The sequence below is a fragment of the Triturus cristatus genome, chromosome 3_2 (assembly GCF_964204655.1).
Source record: "Triturus cristatus chromosome 3_2, aTriCri1.1, whole genome shotgun sequence".
Lineage (NCBI taxonomy): Eukaryota > Metazoa > Chordata > Amphibia > Caudata > Salamandridae > Triturus > Triturus cristatus.
Window position 1 is genome coordinate 310640704 of NC_140584.1, and position 18976 is coordinate 310659679.

Below are 18976 nucleotides of genomic sequence, written 5' to 3' on the forward strand. Positions count from 1 at the left end.
GGCCAATAGAAACTTGAGGCGAAGTCTAGGCAATTTGTATTTTCGTCGTCTGTGAAGGAGGTCGATGCTGGGATGACCCCACGCCTGGACAATGTCTTCGACAACCTAGTCGTTGAGTACCCAGTCTTGTCGGTCCTCGAAGTGTCAACTGAGAGCATCCGCTTGTGAGTTCTGCTCCCCCCAGCAGATGTACAGCTGTGATCTATAGGTTCTGTGCCAGGAGCCAATGCCAGAGAGCTTGAGCTTCCAGTGACAAAGTCCGTGAGCGAGATCCTCCCTGTTTGTTCAGGTAGTACATGGTGGTGGTATTGTCCCACTGTACTAGAATGGAGTTTGCCTGAATCGAAGGGAGGAAAGCCACGAGTGCCAGATAAACGGCTCTCAGCTCCAACATGTTTATGCGATATGAGCGCTCTTTTGAAGACCATTGCCCTTGTGTCTGGAGAGACCCAATGTGAGCTCCCCAGCCTTGGAGGGAGGCGTCAGTGATCAGCATCAGAGAGAGGTTCCTAATGAAGAGGAATCCCTACTTGCATATTCTCCTTCATCCATCATGGGATGGATTTTCTTGCTGTGTTTGAGAGATTTATCTTGTCGTCCCAGCGAGCTGTTTGTTGATCCCATTTGTCCTCCAGATCCTGCTGCACAGGACGCATTCTCAGCCTGGCATTGGGGACCAGGAAAATGCAGGATGCCATCGACCCTAACAGGGAGGCAATCTGACGAACTGACGGCATTTTGCTGTCCACCACTGCCATGCACTTCGTTAACACTCGGGGAGCTGACTTCAACCCAAAGGGTAGCACTTTGAATTGGTAGTGGGACGATCCCACCAGGAATCTCAGATATTGCCTGTGATGTTGACTGACCAGAACATGAAAGTAGGCATCTTTCAGTTCCAGCGAACACATCCAATCTCCCGGTCTGAGATGTGGATATATTTGATGGAGCCAACACGCAAAACTTCTACTTTTTAATTGACGTGTTGTGTGTTCGCAGATCCAGAATGGGTCTGTATTCTGATTTTCGACCCTTCTTTACCAAGAAGTATCTTGAGTAGACCCCTCAACCTCGCTGCGATATTGGCACCTTCTCGATGGCTGATTTTCGCAGAAGGGTGGCAACTTCGCTCTGCAATATCTTTATCTGTTGGCACGATGAAGGAACTGGAGGGATTGAGGGGGGGGAAGGTGTTGAAAAGTACCCATTCTGCAGCACAGCTAACACCCACTGGTCCTTTGTGAAAGCTCGCCACTCTTCGTGATCATTTGCAATTAGAATCCTAGCCGGCGCGGTCTTGAGGGTCGCCAGCGTGAGGAAAATGTCCATGACTGGTTGGAGTAGCCCCGGCACCAATGGCAACAGCGGTCTAGATGCAGCCCTCTGGTGTAAATTCTCAAAGATAACTTAAGACGAGCTCTGCCGAGTCGGCATAGGGATGTTCAGTTTACCTGCCCCTCTGGAGTGCACATCCTGGAAAGAGCCAACATCATCCACCGGAGAGACCCTAGACAGTGGGCTGTCAGTAAGAGAGTTGGTGTGGGGAGGTGTGAGTGCGTGTGCGTGTGTGTGTGTGTGTGTGTGTGTGTGTGTGTGTGTGTGTGTAGGACGGTATTGGAGATCTGTGCCTTCTCCTCCCGCTTCTGGATCTCCTTCTGGAAGAGTGTGCAGGAGTGCGACTGTGATCTCAGCCTCTTGGAGTACGATCCCTGTCCACAGCCTGCACCAGTCGAGCCAACGGAGACCTGTGGAGGGGGCTTGAGTAGTGTGGAGCCCCTGTTGCTGGAGCTGTGGCCCAGTGATGAAGAGGCCGGTTCCATCTCGGTGAGAGATGGATAGAAGGTGATCTTTGCTTTCTCGTCCCTCAGGAGAGCGTGCATGAGGAGATTTTCTTCCCTCGGTTTGTGCAGGCCTGTCCGCTGAATCAGGATGCCCAGTGGACACTGGACTGCTAGACGTACAGATCACTACTTCCGGAGATCTGGACGATGATAATCTGAGGGGAGAAGCGAGAACCTGTTGACGGAGAAAGGCTTACTAGATGTATAGCCGCTCTAGACTGCGGCCTCGACGTCGATCTTGAACTTTCTCTCTGGACAGACTGCCTCCTCGACGTCGATCGTCGTCCGGGCGACAGTGATGCTTGCCTCGACATTGACCGTCTCCTCTTCGAAGGAGGACTCAGTCTCGAAGTCTATTGGTGCCTCGACCTTGAACGTCTGGCTGACGCCGACGGAGTGCCTTGCTTTGACGTCAACTGCCTCTGCTCTGATGAGCGGTGTCTCGACGTCGACCGCCAGTGTGCTTCGACATCGGAGTTATGTGTCTCTACGTCAAAGATCTCTGCACTGAGACGTGCCTCGACGTCGATCGCCGTCGAGCTGGCGACGGAGCGATCTGTCTCGACGTCGAACGCCTAGCCAGCATCAACGGAGATTTGCTCCTCAACATTGAACGTCACCTGGTTGACGACAACGAAGGGCACTTTACCTTAGTCGACATGGAGAGCGCCGTCTTCGACTTCATAGAAGTGTGATGCACCTGCAACACCGTAGTCTTAGATGACGTCTGCTGCTGCTTCACCGCCGGTAGCTCCGAACATCGACCGTGTTCTCTTTTTCTGTTGCCTCACTGGAGACCTACCTCTTTCAGAGAGGCCATATAGTCGAATTCTCTCCCTGTCCTTGATGGTTCCTCGACAACTTCTTGCAGTGAAGACAGGTGGCAGAAGAGTGAGAATCAGGGAAGCAGAGTATACACACAGAGTGTGTATCTGATCTAGCCTTTTTGCCACAGGCAGGGCAAGGATCAAATAAGGAAGGCATTTTTGACAGAAAAAAAAAAAAACTTTTCTGGAACTCCAGAAAGGTTTAACCTTCACTCTAAAGCCAAAAGACGTCGAGTGAAAGCAAAAAGTCCACTAAAAACTAGACAATTTCTGACAGAAAAGTAAAAAAAAAAAAAAAGAAAAAAAGAAAAAAAAGGGAGAGCTGTGAATACAGGGTCCCGTCTGAAGGAGTCGGAAAGAACAACTGACCTGTCACCCCCGAGGCATGATGGGAAGCTGGGGGTCATGGTTGCCTTAAAAGCACAGTGCCAGTTTTGTGTGCAAATGCTTTCATTTTCTATGCTATTGGTTTACAATGCAGCCCGTAGGCTAACAGTCTGCTTTTTTCAAGTTTTTTCATGAGCTTTACTCATTAAAACAAGAGTTCAAGTGGTACTTGCTCTCCTGTCTTTTTAAACATTCATTGTGTGTTTGCGAAAGCAGTTTGTTATTGCATTGTTTAGCCTCCTAGATGGGGGCTTCATTGGTACGAGAGATTATATATATATATATATATATATATATTCACTGAAAAAACCATAGGTTTCACACACGTTATAGTTAGGAATTAGCATTTAAAAAACCTTGCAAATTCACTGAAAAAACCATAGGTTTCACACATGTTATAGTTGGCGGAAATTTTACTGATAAAAAACCAATGAAATTCCCCCGTTATAGTTAGTGCAGGCAACTATAACTCACGCGACCGCAATCCTCTGCTGATGCTAATACTGTATTTAGACACTTATTTGCCCATGTCTTCTTCCATACATTTTTAGCTATACATATATTACAAATATTTTTTTTTCATAAAGACACATATGTCATCAGCAGAAGATTGCGGTCGCGTGAGTTATAGTTACCTGCACTAACTATAACGGGGGAATTTCACTGGTTTTTTATCAGTAAAATTTCCGCTAACTATAACATGTGTGAAACCTATGGTTTTTTCTGTGAATTTGTACGGTTTTTTAAATGCTAAGTTACTTTACGCCATTCGTGGCGTGCGCGCCCACTTAACGCAGTTCGTTCCGTGCGCGCACGGTGCGCTTCGCGCACCGCGCGCCCACTTTACGCAGTTAGTGCCGTGCACGCACGGTGGGCACGCGGTGCGCTATGCGCACTGCGTGCCCACGTTACGCTAGATGGGCCATGTACGCACGATGCGCTTCGCGCACCGTGCGCACATGGAGGACATATGATGCACTTCGTTTTGAAAGGTAATATTTTAATTTTTCATTTATGTTATAAGCCATGCACAAATGGTGCCCTTCGGGAACCATTTGCACACGGGGTGGAGAGAGTGTGGATAATTTTTTTTTTTTTTATAATTTTTTACCGTACGCGTACGGTAAGCGTAATCGGCGAAATTAGCGAAAAAATAAAAATTCCGGTTTTGGCCTTGGGGATCTTTGGGGACTCCCTCAACATTGCTATGTGTGTGGGAGCTGTCTAAACAGCCCCTTTACATGTTTTTGTGCTTTATATTTTAAACATCACTCTCAGTGCGAGAGAGAAAATGGCGGCCGCCGCTTCCTGGTTTCGGCCGATTCGAATGTTTACTAAGATCTAAGAGCCAATCAGAATCGCGCTCGCGCACGCCACCGTACGCGCACGGTAAGCGTACCGTAAGCACACCGTAAGCTGGCTCAGATATATATATTGATTTAAAGGCTATTTTCTCAGAATCTACTGAACAGATTTACACCAAACCTACAAAAGGCACTTCCTTGACCTGAGGACTACCTCTCTGCCAAATTTCTAGTAATTCTGTTCAGCCGTTCGGGCTGTAGCCCTGTCTAAAGGTCCTATGGAAAAATGCATGGGAAAAACGCGTTTTGGGACCCCCCTTTTATCTCAGCCCCCGCTTGACGAATCCCCCCCGAGACTTTCAGGGTAGGAGCGGAGCGTAGCGCCCCACCTATTTTGAAAAATTCGCGAGGATTCGTCGACCGGCGCCAAAGTTATTCAAAATAGAATGTTGCGGATTTCCTAAGGAAACGTGGTCCTAACTATAACTACCTACTGGCGACCGCCAGTAGGATATATATATATATATATATATATAGCGACATGGTGATTGCTGAATAAATCACTACTCAAGAAATTTGGGTCTACTCTTGCCTCCTTTCTAGCAGAACGAAGTGGTGGGCAAGCTCGCAGAGATTATATATATATATATATATATATATATATATATATATATATATATATATATATATATATATATATATATATATATATATATATATATATATATATATATATATATATATATATATATATATATATATCATGCTCCCAGGTTGCCCATCGTTAAGAAGCACTCTAACCACAGTGTAAAGCTGTAGGCTTTTATTCGATATGGTCACGGCCCGTCACATAGATCTCCTTCAAAACAGCTGCTCCGTATACCGGACGCGTTTCAAAGACCAAGCTTCTTGAACAGCAAATCATGGGCATGCTATGAGCATTTAAATAAGGGGAGTGACCTGAACAACACGTACCTTCTCCATTAAGCCTCTGAGGAAGGAGCTTTGTCTTTGAAACGAGTCAGGTATACGGAGCAGCTGTTTTGAAGGAGATCTGTGTGATGGACCGTTACCATAACGAATAAAAGCCTACAGCTTTACACTGTGGTTAGAGTGCTTCTTAATGATGGGCAACCTGGGAGCATATATATATATATATATATATATATATATATATATATATTCACTGAAAAAACCATAGGTTTCACACACGTTATAGTTAGGAATTAGCATTTAAAAAACCTTGCAAATTCACTTAAAAAACCATAGGTTTCACACATATTATAGTTAGCTGGACATTTCACTCGTGAAAAACCATTGAAATTCCCCCGTTATAGTTAGTGCAGGCAACTATAACTCACGCGACCGCAATCCTCTGCTGATGACGTCAGATATTACATCACTGTATTTAGACACTTATTTACCCATGTCTTCTTCCATTAATTTTTAGCTATACATAGATTACAAATATATTTTTTTCAGAAAGACACATATGTCATCAGTGATGTCATATCTGACGTCATCAGCAGAGGATTGCGGTCGCGTGAGTTATAGTTGCCTGCACCAACTATAACGGGGGAATTTCAATGGTTTTTCACGAGTGAAATGTCCAGCTAACTATAACATGTGTGAAACCTATGGTTTTTTAAGTGAATTTGCAAGGTTTAAATGCTAATTCCTAACTACAACGTGTGTGAAACCTATGGTTTTTTTCAGTGAATTTGTACGTTTTTTTAAATGCCAAGTTATGTTTTTTTTTTTTAAGGTTTTTCACCGTGCGCGTACCGTACGCGCACGGTGCGCTTCGCGCACTGCGCGCCCACTTTACGCAGTTCGCGGAATTTTTCCGTTTCTACCGTACGCGCACGCTACGCGTACTCCGCGATTTTTCGCAAAAAAATTAAAGGAAATTTTGGCCCTTGGGGGTCCTTCTGGGACCCCCTGACAAAGGCTAGGGGGTCAGGAACTGTCCACCCTGCCCCCTTTTCACGTTCTCCACCTTTGTTTTTCACCCCCTCAGACTGCGAGAGACAAAATGGCGGCCAACACTTCCTGGTTTCGACCGATTCGAATGTTTACTAAGATCTAACAACCAATCAGAATCGTGCTCGCGCACGGCAGCGTGCGCGTACGGTAAGTTTTACCATACGCGCACGGTGCGCGCCTATAGATATATATATGCTTTTAAATGCTATTTTCTCAGGAAATACTGAACAGATTTACACCAGACCTGCAAAAGGCACATCCCTGACCTGAGGAATACCTCTCTGCCAAATTTCAAGTAATTCTGTTCAGCCGTTCAGGCTGTAGCTTGGACTAAAGGGCCTATGGAAAAATGCATGGGGAAAACGCGTTTTGGGACCCCCCCCCCCCTTTTTCTCAGCCCCCGCTTGACGAATCCCCCCGAGACTTTCAGGGAAGGAGCGAAGGTACAGGCTGAACAGAATTACTTGAAATTTGGCAGAGAGGTAGTCCTCAGGTCAGGGAAGTGCCTTTTGCATATAAGGAGTCAATCTGTTCAGTAGTTCCTGAGAAAATAGCATTTAAAAGCATATACATATCTATAAGCGCGCACCGTCCGCGCACCCTAACGTGCGCGAGCGTAATTCTGATTGGTGGTTACATGTTGGTCAACGTTTGAATCGGTCGAAATCAGGAAGTGTCGGCTGCCATTTTGTTTGTTTTCAGTGCGAGAGTGAAAAAGGAAGGTGGCGAACGTGAAAAGGGGGCAGGGTAGAGAGTTCCCGACCCCCTAGCCTTTGTCAGGGGGTCCCTGAAGGACCCCGAAGGCAGAAACATTTTTAAAAAAAATTTATTTTATTTTTTAAATCGAGGGCGTGCGCGCACAGTGAAAAAACAAAAAAAAAAAATATATATATTTAATACAGTTTATTGTAAAATAAATATATAAAAAAAAATACATACCTTAGCATTGAAAAAACCGTACAAATTCACTGAAAAAACCATAGGTTTCACACACGTTATAGTTAGGAATTAGCATTTAAAAAACATTGCAAATTCACTTAAAAAACCATAGGTTTCACACATGTTATAGTTAGGTGGATATTTCACTTGTAAAAAACCAATAAAATTCCCCCGTTATAGTTAGTTCAGATAACTATAACTCGCGCGACCGCCACTCTATCACAAGGATGATGTCATGAGTGATGCCACTGACCATGTCATGAGTGATGTAATATGTGAAGTCATGAGCAGGATTGCGGGCGCGCGAGTTATAGTTAACTGAACCAACTACAACGGGGGAATTTCATTGGTTTATTACGAGTGAAATATCCACCTACCTAGAACATGTGTGAAACCTACGGTTTTTTAAGTAAATATATATATATATTCACTTAAAAACCATAGGTTTCACACATGTTATAGTTAGCTGGACATTTCACTCGTAAAAAAACATTGAAATTCCCCGTTATAGTTAGTTCAGCTACATATAACTCGCGCGACCGCAATCCACTGCTGATGATGTGTGAAACCTATGGTTTTTTTAAGTTATGTTATATATATATATATATATATATATATATATATATATATATATATATATATATATATATTCTTTTTTTTTCTCCCCATTTATAATTTGTATTATTTCTGGGGTTCCTGCACATGGGCAGGAATATTCAGTGCTTATGAATAGTGATGAGGATCCCCTGGAAGAGACGAGTATAGCATTGCATTGCTATTTTTAGCTACTGGGACTCCCATCTCGACGACTGGGAATGATTCAAGAATGTGAATCTATGAAAGTTCCAATACTGGAGTAATTAATGGTTTCATTAAACAGGACTCCTTGCTAAGATCAGAGGTAAAGGTAACTTTTACTAGAAAGGTGACATTAAAAAGTCACCACTTTGTTGCCCAAACCTTCGGTAGCCTTTCCTGTTCATCTGCAGCAGCTGTCACCCAAGAATCCAGGCTGCCCCCTGCTAAGAAGTTTGAAGCACCCCTAGGAACTAACCCTGGGCGTAGTTTGCGAAGTAGCGCTACGCGTAGCTACGCGAAGTGCACTTCGCGAGCTACGCAAACTGCGTAGTACACTGTGCAAGATGCCGTTGGCACTGATTGCACAGTGCGGACAAGCATCCGGCACTGTGCAATCAGTGCAAACTGCATCTTGCACAGTGCAAGCGGTCATTTTCTGCTGCTCGAGTAGATTTCTACTCGAGCGGCAGCTTTCTCAAAGGGGACTGGTAGTTTCTCATCGCGAGAGTTCGCGAGCATACGCGACCACTCGCAATGAGAAACCTGACCTCCCCGCGTTGAGAAGCTCGCCGGGAGGTTTATTTTCCAAGCTCGCGATTGGCAACTTGATGTTGCGGATCGCGAAAAAAGTCTCGCCGGGATGTCATTTTGCTTGTTCGCGGTCGCCAACTTGACGTTGAGGACCGCGAGCAAGCAAAAAATGACCGTTGCATACGCTACGCGTGTTTGCACTGTGCTACGTGCAATTCGCGTAGCGCGAAGTAGCGCAAACTTTGCAAACTACGCAAGCGTAGTGTAGTGCTTTGCCCAGGCTTACTAGGAACAAGGAGAAATGCTGAAGGGAGGAAGCAGGCTGTCTACTGGGCAGTGGCCACAGATTACCATTTGCTTCACTGAGGCAGTAGCCTGTTTGAAGCTGGGCAATCACATCTTTGGTAGCCTGCTCCTTTGTGTAGGCTAGCATCTCCTCTGAGGGGGGGAAAAAAAAAACTGTTGCAGAAAATATTTTCCAGGAGGAGTGGCACATTATGCTGGGTACACCCCGAGGGTTTGCCCAGGACTTGCCACAGTGGAAGAAGGCTTGCACTAACTTGGTTATCCTGGGATTGTTTAGAGCCAAACCCCCAGAAAGTGACAAAGTTGGAAGGGTAACCTTGTGAGAGCTACTGCCCAGTGAGTCCTCCTCTCCCACACACGAGAAGATGGCATAAAAGTTGCACCACAGACCCACAGTCCTCAGATCACTGCTGGACTGGCAAGAAGGCAGAAAAAGAACCGCCTTGGTGCTCCCTGGACCCAGTAAATTAAGGCCGCACCAAGGAAGGGCTGTACCTACTGAACACAAGGTACTTGCAAAGAGTACTGCACCTGCTGTGTCCCCTCTCAGAAGAACTCCAGAACTGAAGAAAGACTGCACTGTTGCTCCCCAGATCCAGTTAAAACAGGCTGCACCAAATAATGCGCCGCCACTGCTGAACCAGAGAGACTCGCAGAGACTGTCCCTACAGAGACCACTAGCGCCAGGACAGAAGAATTGACTCAAAGGGTTAGGTGGTTAGCCCCTTGTTCACCGCCAGGGAACCAAAAGCTGAATGCTGTACTTGTGCCCAGGATCACCTGCCCGCCAGAGTGCCTGCTGGGAGGCAGAGTCCTGACCTGCCCGAGGTGTTCCCAAGTTTGTGGGACCTGTGGCGGTCATCAGTGTGGACCCTGGTCCTCCTGCAAGAAAGAGGCTCATCTGTGGACAATCGCTGAAGACTGCTGCAACTGGAGACCAGTCAACTAGTGGGTGGCAACTGGATGTGCACTAGACTTCTCAGAGGCATGTGGGAGATCAATTCCTGAGGCTGGAGACTACCCCGGATGTTATTTGACTCTGGATTGGCCCCAGGAGCACTTACATACATCTCTTCCCCAGCTCTAGCATCTTCAGTATCTTACTTGGCATCTTCTCAGAATCTAGTATTCCCAGCATCAGGACCACTTCTTTGCTCGAACCACAATCCTGGTAAAAGTTTGTGAGGACTTGAAGATTGCTGGGCTCGACGAGAAACTGTACCTAGGTGACTCCCTTGACTGGTTCCTAACCTGTTGGCCAGCTGTACTGCTCGATTTTCCCGGCCCTATTGTGTTGATGGGTGATTAGGGTGACTTCAGTCTATTACCATTCAAGCCTAAGGGTTAGAGTAGTGAATGAAGTCTATTTACTAGGCACTTCGACATGATCCTGTGTTCTTCCCCATAGATTAGGGCTTGCACACATATCCTAGGGGATAGATTTGTTAGTCTTAGGGATAACCTGCCCTGTAGTGAGGGTATTTCATGGAGCCGTGTTGAATTCAGGCCTGGTAGGCCTCAAACGGGGGAGACTCCATCTTTCTTTCTGCTCCAGCAGCTTGAGATGTTTCCAAGTTACAGGGGATGTTTTAGTTATGAGGTGTTATTCGCTTGGAGAGAACCGGTTCAGACCGGCCCTTATCGAAGGATTGTATTTTTCTTCATGCCGAAGACGCTACATCAGGCCGGCCGGCTGGGAAAGTGTCCTTGGCACGGGGAGGTACAAGAATTTGGTGGGCGGCAGGTTATGGGCTGGAATTTTCCATGAGAAAATGCACCTCTATATTAGTGAAAGCCTGAGGCAGATACGGACACTTATTCTTTCAATCCATAGGCGGCACCTAGCCATTAGCAGAAAAGCTACTACTTATTCCAGGGAAGACAGATGACAAACTTGAGGACGGAGAAAGACCAAGAGACAGTTACTCTTCTAGCAGAATTGCCAGAGAGGAGAGAGTAGCCGATGAGGAAGAGGTCCCAGTGACTCGGAGAAGGGAGCTACGTAGGTGTGATCTCCGGGCGAGCCGAGGCACAGACGAGAAGGGGACCTAGATGACCATTGAGTGCAGGCTACACACGACTAAGGTGATGTCGACCCCTTTCTTATTAGAGTGTACAACCTAATCTTTCACTTTTCTTTACAGGTTATGTGTTACATTACATTATGTGCTTGCGTATATGATATATATATATATATATATATAATAAAGTCAGTTTGTAGTCAACATGTGCTGCGTGTTCTTGTATAAGAGGGTAGCCTATTCTTTTAGTCAGCTGCAACTCAACATGAACAGATGTTAACCCTGATCCGGTAAGTGGTAACTGAATAGGGGAGAAAGGAGCCCCTCGAACCAGAGAACAGGTTGTGCTCAAACTGGCAGTTCTTGTGTGATCTGATACACTGATTCCCTTGTCGTATGTTATAGTGATCATAGGATGAACTCGTGAAGGCTGCCGTCTGGGTAGGAAGTCCTGGGTCTGTCTGAGACCGCGAGGCTGAGACTGCCGTCTGGGTAGGAAGTCCTGGGTCTGTCTGAGACCGCGAGGCTGAGACTGCCGTCTGGGCAGGAAGTCCTGGGTCTGTCTAAGACCGCGAGGCTGAGACTGCCGTCTGGGTAGGAAATCCTGGGTCTGTTTGAGACCGCGAGGGTGAGGCTGCCGTCTGGGCAGGAAGTCCTGGGTCTGTCCAAGACCGCGAGGCTACTATATATGTATATATGTATGTATATATATATATATATATATATATATATATGTATATATATATATATATATATCCATGTAATAGGAATTCCCTGTCCTTGGGTGGTACATATATATATATATATATATATATATAGGTGTGTTCTTGTGAATAGGCCCTAGGGAGAGGGTAACGTTCTGATTTGGGTTAAAGAGGCTCTATTGAGCGGGTTCTATCTGATCCGACAACCCAAGCAGAACACCAGCCCAAGAGAGGATTGGTAGTCGTGCTAGCCTAAGGGCTTAGGAACTACGACGCAGATTACAAAGGCTTATTGGAACTTAATTTATGGAGTTCCGTCTGTCAGGAAGGAAGATATCCACTTGAGGGCCAGTCCGCAGATACCAAAGTGCCAAAGCTTTCGGGCTAGTGACTTATGGGAGAAAGTATCAAATGCTGCGGAGAGATAGAGGACGATGAGTGCGGCCATTTTTCCCCTCGGTCGAGGATGCTCTGATATCATCGGTAGCTGCAATGAGGGCTGCCTCTGAACTGTGGTTCACAACCACACAATAATAGACTTCCTGAACAAGACCATCTCCATGCATTGATTATAACATTTTAAGGTATTACACTGCCTGTATTATACCCCAGTCATGCTAAATAAAGTCAGTTAAGGGGGGGTGGGAGGGGGGAGTACTGGATAGCATGTGTGTGCATCAACTTGTGAACTTGTGGTACCTTACTTGGGAGTACCCTGGTGTCTCACACTGACCAAAACGAACAATAGTGTTCAGTAGGTCTTGAATAATTAGGAAACCTAAGGCACAGGCTAGAGTATATTACCTTCCATTATTATGACTATCTCCTCCTTTTTGAAAATAAAGTGTTAAAAAAAACCACAGACAGCAAAAGCAATGTGTAAATACACATACCTTTATGATTAAAGACAATTGAACACACGTGCACTGCAGAAGCTTGGATGATCAGAGTGATACAATTCATTGTGAACATTTCTTTATACACAAATCTGGCAACAAACAGATGAACAGCCACAGACGCATGCAGATGTCTGGTGCAACAACCCAAACCCTTACTGTTTCAAAGTAACTATCTGAATGTGCCTTTGTCTGGAGAAACCAACGTGAATCGGGTATTGGTCTGCTAGAGTTCCAGATCAGGGAGGACCTGTGCCGGTGGTTCGGGCTCGATTCTTCCTATTGGAGGAGGGTCGAGGCTGATTTGCACATGGCTGCTTCCAAAGTGAGGCACACGGTGAACATAAATCAATTAAAAGATTGTCTGCAGAAGCTAATGACCAAGACTATCTCCTTCTGTGCCACTTAAACATGTATGTATATTTTCTAAACCCACTTATATGTAACAATCTGCTATATTCATATCAGAAGAAATTGTGCTCTTCAGCTGCAGGATGTCTGGAAGTATGGTGGCTTTGAAGGTTTCTGAAATTTGATAGGTGCAAGCATACTTTTGTCATGTTCAAGCAGCATGCAAATATCTTTTCAGGTTACAAATGGCAATTTAGCTACAGCTAAGAAGCTTGACAGAGCAAGAAGAGTTGAGAGACCATGTCCCTGGGCAAATGTTAGAAAACATTAGGCTTTGACAGTACCCCACTGATTGGAAGCAAAACTCACTGGGTAGACTGTCAATATGAATCACTAATGGATTACAGCAACTCAGCCCTCAGAGGCAGAAGACTTGTGCAAGACTTTTATAAGTAATGCAATCATTGGGAGTCATGTCAAGATTAGGGAAGAAAACCTCTGGAAAGAGATCCAAACTTATCTGCACATCCCACAAAAAATACAGTGTCTTAAACTTAGTATAATAAAATTGGGATTTTTAAAAATCTTAATGAGTGTTCCTGAACAGGGTGGGTAGTAGCAATAGAAATTAATTGCTACACTATGCATCCTTAAAGTAAATTGGACTCAAAACTGGTTAATTAAAAAGAATCAAAGGAGGTGAAGGTGCATCAGATTATTGAAAATCTGCAAAGGACTTCCTATATTCTCCCAAATGTACCCATGCAACGGTTCACTGACTTCTCCTGAAACTTGGTTTATCAAAGTCAGTAGAACGGTCCAGTAATCTTGTACATTTAGACAATTGTTTAGCGTCTGATTTTAGAAGTCTAAAGAAAACTTGTCATTGTGCTCGGAATTCACTTTCTTGCCGGGATCACTCTTAATGAAACTGGTAAAGATTTGTTTGATGGAGGGAGGACAAGGATGAAGACTAGATTTGCTTGCATACCTTTTAACAGTTGTGACTAGCTCCAGCACCCTCCGTTTCTCATTCTCAATCTGGGCGTCTCTCTCTCGGCAAGCTGTTCGAGCATCCGTTAGGGTTCTTTCAAGCTCAGACACCTTCTCTAGCAGTTCTGAGCACTTCTCGCTCATCTCCTTCAACTACAAGTTAACAGCCACAATACAGTATAATTAAAATGCATAATTTTGAAAATTCATATACCTTGTGACTTAACCCTCCACCCAATAATGGTACAACTACCAAGTCTCGAGTCCCACTTGCACACCAATTTCCTGCCCGCAACTATAGTTTCTCCTTTGGGGGCACCGTTCCTCCATTGTTATACCCCCTTATAGGGCTACCTCATCTTTCAGTAGAGTGACCTGAATACAGTAACAGCGTGTCCTCTCACTAGACATCCACAAACATTCCACTGCAGAGTACTGAGGAGTCCATCACCATTTAGCACTATTTTGCATTGTCGTAGTACAGCAATACTTTGTCTCACCCCTAGTAGCCCCCAATATACATCACTAAGTTGCCTCACCATTCTTAGGTGTACTCTGAATTACTTCTCAGAACGAAGGGGTCGCTTGAAGGACTTAAATAGGATTGTGAAAAGTGTGATTTAGGAGCAACTCTGAGTGCCGGGATTAGCAGTGCTGAACCACAATCCTAGTTTGAATTCAGGTCCTTTCTGCTCCATCCATACGGAGCATGTTCATTCTCACTTTTAATCTTCCCATAGCAGCATTGCCACCCCTTGCCACCGACAGTCTCCTTTCCACTCCCAACACTAACTCCCCTCCTTTCCAGAGTACTTAAATAGGAATTCTAGACAACTTACTAAATTACACTCCCACTGAGCCACTCTCTGGCATAGCACAATTTAACTCTGTGTATCCCATTTCTAGTGTTGCATCTTCTCTTTCACTCTTTTTCCCCCTATGCGGTACTGTTTATCTCCTTATCAGCATTTTATCACCTGGTAAATATCAGTATCATCCTCTACTCATCTCACCGAACACCAGTGCTTAATTTGTAAAAACAAAAAGTGTTGGGGCCCTTGTCTGGAGGCCACTGCAGCTTGCACCACCCATTGCTGCTGCCAGTGACCACACCAACAAAATTAACCATCACAATCCTACAAGTGAGACAGTTCAAACTTTTAATATTCATTAAAAATGACTAATACAGGCCGCCTAAGCTATTCTTACAGTTTTGGGCGACAGGAATTAGTCATTTTAATGTATATGGATTATTAAACAACTACAGATGTGCTCATTGCAAACTTATATAAACCGCGCCGACATTTGGCAGGCTGTCCTAAATGCCGGTGTTGACAATGTACCAGCGCCAAGCACTGGAAACCACTGGCTCAAATTAAGCACTGACAAACACCCATCACAGACAAGTACCATTTGTGTCACTAAATGTTCTGTAGGTTAGTTCATTAGGTCCAGTGCGTCTAAGATATCGGTTTGTGTACACTCAATTCTTAGCAGCAAGTCTCAATTGGGCGACTTGGCATCTGCAATGCTGCCACAATAGACAGAAAGGCCACAGAATTGGTGCACAGTGCAAGAAGTCTAGAAACCCTGGAAAATGAATCCTTAAGGAATATCAAAATGGAAAGACCTATGGGTTCCTTCTTTCTTGTTTAGCCACCAATTTCACTCTTACAGCAGAAGTCTGGGGCTAAGAACTCCATCGGTGCTCAAACATACCTCTGTAGTCGGAAAAGGCCATCGCCTACTACTAGTGATAGGGTAGTGTTTGCCTACTTGCATCCTGAAATCACTCCCTCATTGTCAAGTGTCCCTTTAATTTGTGTGCAATCTGTAAATTGCTAAACCCTAGAAAACACCAAACTAAGAGCAGATGATGCGATACAAGTTCAAATAGGATGAAAGGTGCTGGTGCCAAGGAGCACAGCACCACATAGCAACCACTTGTAGAAACAACCGTAAATCATCTTGCAATTGCCCAACACTAGAGTGTGATTTAGTAACAGCTGGTGGTACTTCACCCTTAAGCTGATGCTGTAAATCAACTACCCTTTTATTTAACATAAAATACAGCCCGGGCCTAGAGACAGATGCAATGGGTAGGAGAGAGCTCCAATATTAGATTATGAAAGTTTCAAATAAAATAGTTCAAATGTAATGAAGTGCCTCTCATTTGCTACATTTAAAGTAGATCTTTGCAGCAAGAACGTCGACATCTTAGAGGGACACGTTTTTGGACATATCATGAATTTATGCCTGCATATTACAACCCATTGCACATCATTAGATACACCATCAGGCCCATGAAGACTTGTGTACGTTACAACTGTCCATTCAAGGTGTGGTGGCTAACAAGTCTGCTTTTAGTCACATGATTTATACTGGTTACTATCCACAGATATTAAGCTACTCTAATAGCATCAAAGAGATCAGGTAGACATTCCAACTTGAAGATATGCCATTATTAATGTGAGCTCCAATTATGTGGGTCAAACTATGTTCTTAATATACTTTAACACAGTAACTATGCTGGTGTTTGTAGAGTGAGCAATAGTCCAGCAGACAAAGCCAAACTGTTTCAAACATTTTTTTCAGCTATGCTCTTTCGCGGAACTACCTTAAATGTTTGAGCTTCACAGTCACTATGAGGATATTCTAGTTGTGTCCAAAGTCCTTGTTCTCACCTCATCTTCTGACTGTTGGAAGTCTAACCCCACACACACCCACCCACAACCCCACACACACTCCCACCCACAACCCCACACACACTCCCACCCACAACCCCACACACACTCCCAACCACAACCCCACACACCCAACCACAACCGCACACTCCCAACCACAACCGCACACTCCCAACCACAACCGCACACTCCCAACCACAACCGCACACTCCCAACCACAACCGCACACTCCCAACCACAACCGCACACTCCCAACCACAACCGCACACTCCCAACCACAACCGCACACTCCCACACCCACACAAATACACACCCAGAACCACACACACACACACACACACACACACACCCACACCCACAACCACATGGCTCAGGGCCATTATAGCCTGTGGGATTAATTAAATACTGCTTGATTATGTTTCCGTGGGACATCCATCTCGACGGACAGGAATGATTCAGGGTAGTGAAATCTATGAAAGATACCCCAATACTGGATAAACTGTAACCAAAAACCCCCCTCCCCACACACACACACACTTTTTTGCCTGGTATTTGATGCAATGTGGACTGAAGTGAACTGGGTTCCTGTCAACCAGGTACCCAGTACAAGTGTTCTTCCCTCCAAACTAGACAAATGTTCCCTAACAGGAAAAACCTTTGGCACCCTCTGTAAGTCCCTAGTAAGATGCCCTGGTACCTAGGGCATGAGGTACTAAAGAGGGTCCCTAAGAGCAGCAGTATGAAGTGTTCCACCCTAAGGGACCACTGACGAAGCACATGCAAGACTGACGTTGCAGGCTGAGTATCTTGGTGCAGAACAAAGAGAAAACACGTCACACATCCCTGTGGGGCATGTCCCTGACATTGCATGTAATATTTATAAGGCACCCCTACAGCAGGCCTGACCGCACTAAGGCAGGGTTCTGAATATTACATGCGAGGGCATAACTGCATGAGCAGATATGCCTCTGTGCTGGTCAGTCCTATCACTGCCAGCAAAAGCGACCAGGGAAGCCATTTTAAAACGTGCTGGACACAGATGAAAACGAGTTCCTCAGCTACATGATGGCTTCACTGAAAATAGGGATGTTTGGTATCAAACATTTCGTATTGGTAAACCTGCACTGATGCAGTGTTGGATTCAACAATACATACGGCCAGAGGGCACCTTCGAGATGCCCCCTGAAAACCTTCTAGCCTCTGGTGCGCTTGCTGACTGGATTCTGCCAGCCTGCCACAGAGACACTGTTCTGATCTCCTAGGGTGACAGCCTTTGCTCCCAAGAAACCCAGAACAAAGGCCTGTCCGGGAAGAGGGTGCAACACTCCCTCCCACAGGATGACTTTCCGATTAGCCACTGCCTTTGGAATGCGAATCTGGCTCCCCTCAGGAGAGTAATAACCCACCCACCTCCCCACCTAGAGCCCCCTTGGCATCTGGGCAGGCAGGAAAATTAGCTAGTTAGATAGGCGTGCCACCTCCAGGCTACTGTGATGTGAACACAATTGGCTACTACCCTAAATTCGTTATTTAGGGGAGCCCCTTACTATCTAAGAAGAGAGGACACCAAAGAGCTGCAAAAGCAGAGAATACTGAAGAAAGTACCTCACTTGGGCCCAGCCCCGCCGGCCTGTCTGCAGCCCTCATCGAAAAGTGCACCAAAGTCAACTCGTCCTGCAGTTATTGACTCTAGAAACTTGGGAGGAATCCCTGCCCTCGGAAAGGACTCAAAACCTCCTGTGAACAGTGGACCTTTTCTGAATAAACGCCAAAAGGGAAAGACTCCGAGGCCCCCTGAACTGCCAAAACCAGACACCTAAAGTAACCACTGCACCAGTCACCTCCGGCCTCAGTTGAAGTGGGTCAACAATGCCAACAAGGTCCCACAGCTCTCCAGAACTTGAGTCCACCATAGTTTCTCCCCTCCTGAACTCCCCGGCGTTGCCTGCAGCCTCTGCACCCAGGCCCCCCCCCCCCTACTGTGACTGCTCCAGTAAGGAATAACCAGACTCCTAAATACATCCCTGCACTGTTGGAAAAGAGTGCCGTAATCCCCCAGTCCCAGATCATCGCAAGGCCTAAGCCCACTTGCTGGTTCAGCCCGACTGGCCTCCTGGCCAGAGCCTGCAGCCTCTTTTAGCAGTGACAGATTCTAATGCTCTGGAACATCTCCAGACTCTGGCTCGATTTCCAGTTCCGAATCGGATTCTTGGATAGAGAAGGCCTCCTCCTCTTCCGCTGCAGACGCCTCCATTTCTTCATGTTCGGTATCTTCTCCAAAGATATCCAGAGTGTATTCGATATTCTGCCGCTGCATGTCCCTTCGTCGAACGAGACTGTTCTGCAAAGTCTTTTTAGACTGGATTGATCGACAAGCGTCGCAGTTCTCTTCCTTGTGCTCCGATGAG

The 18976-nt window shown here is 45.6% G+C and overlaps 1 protein-coding gene across 2 annotated transcripts in view; it reads right to left on the reverse strand.

The window, feature by feature from the left end:
- The window catches only part of CEP85 (centrosomal protein 85), a 300410-nt gene that overhangs the window by 192420 nt on the left and 89014 nt on the right, over nucleotides 1–18976 (reverse strand). For both annotated transcript variants that reach the window (XM_085647752.1, XM_085647753.1), the window contains exon 9: nucleotides 13883–14037. In XM_085647752.1, coding sequence (XP_085503878.1) covers nucleotides 13883–14037 — 155 coding nt within the window. The remainder of the gene's footprint in view (nucleotides 1–13882; nucleotides 14038–18976) is intronic.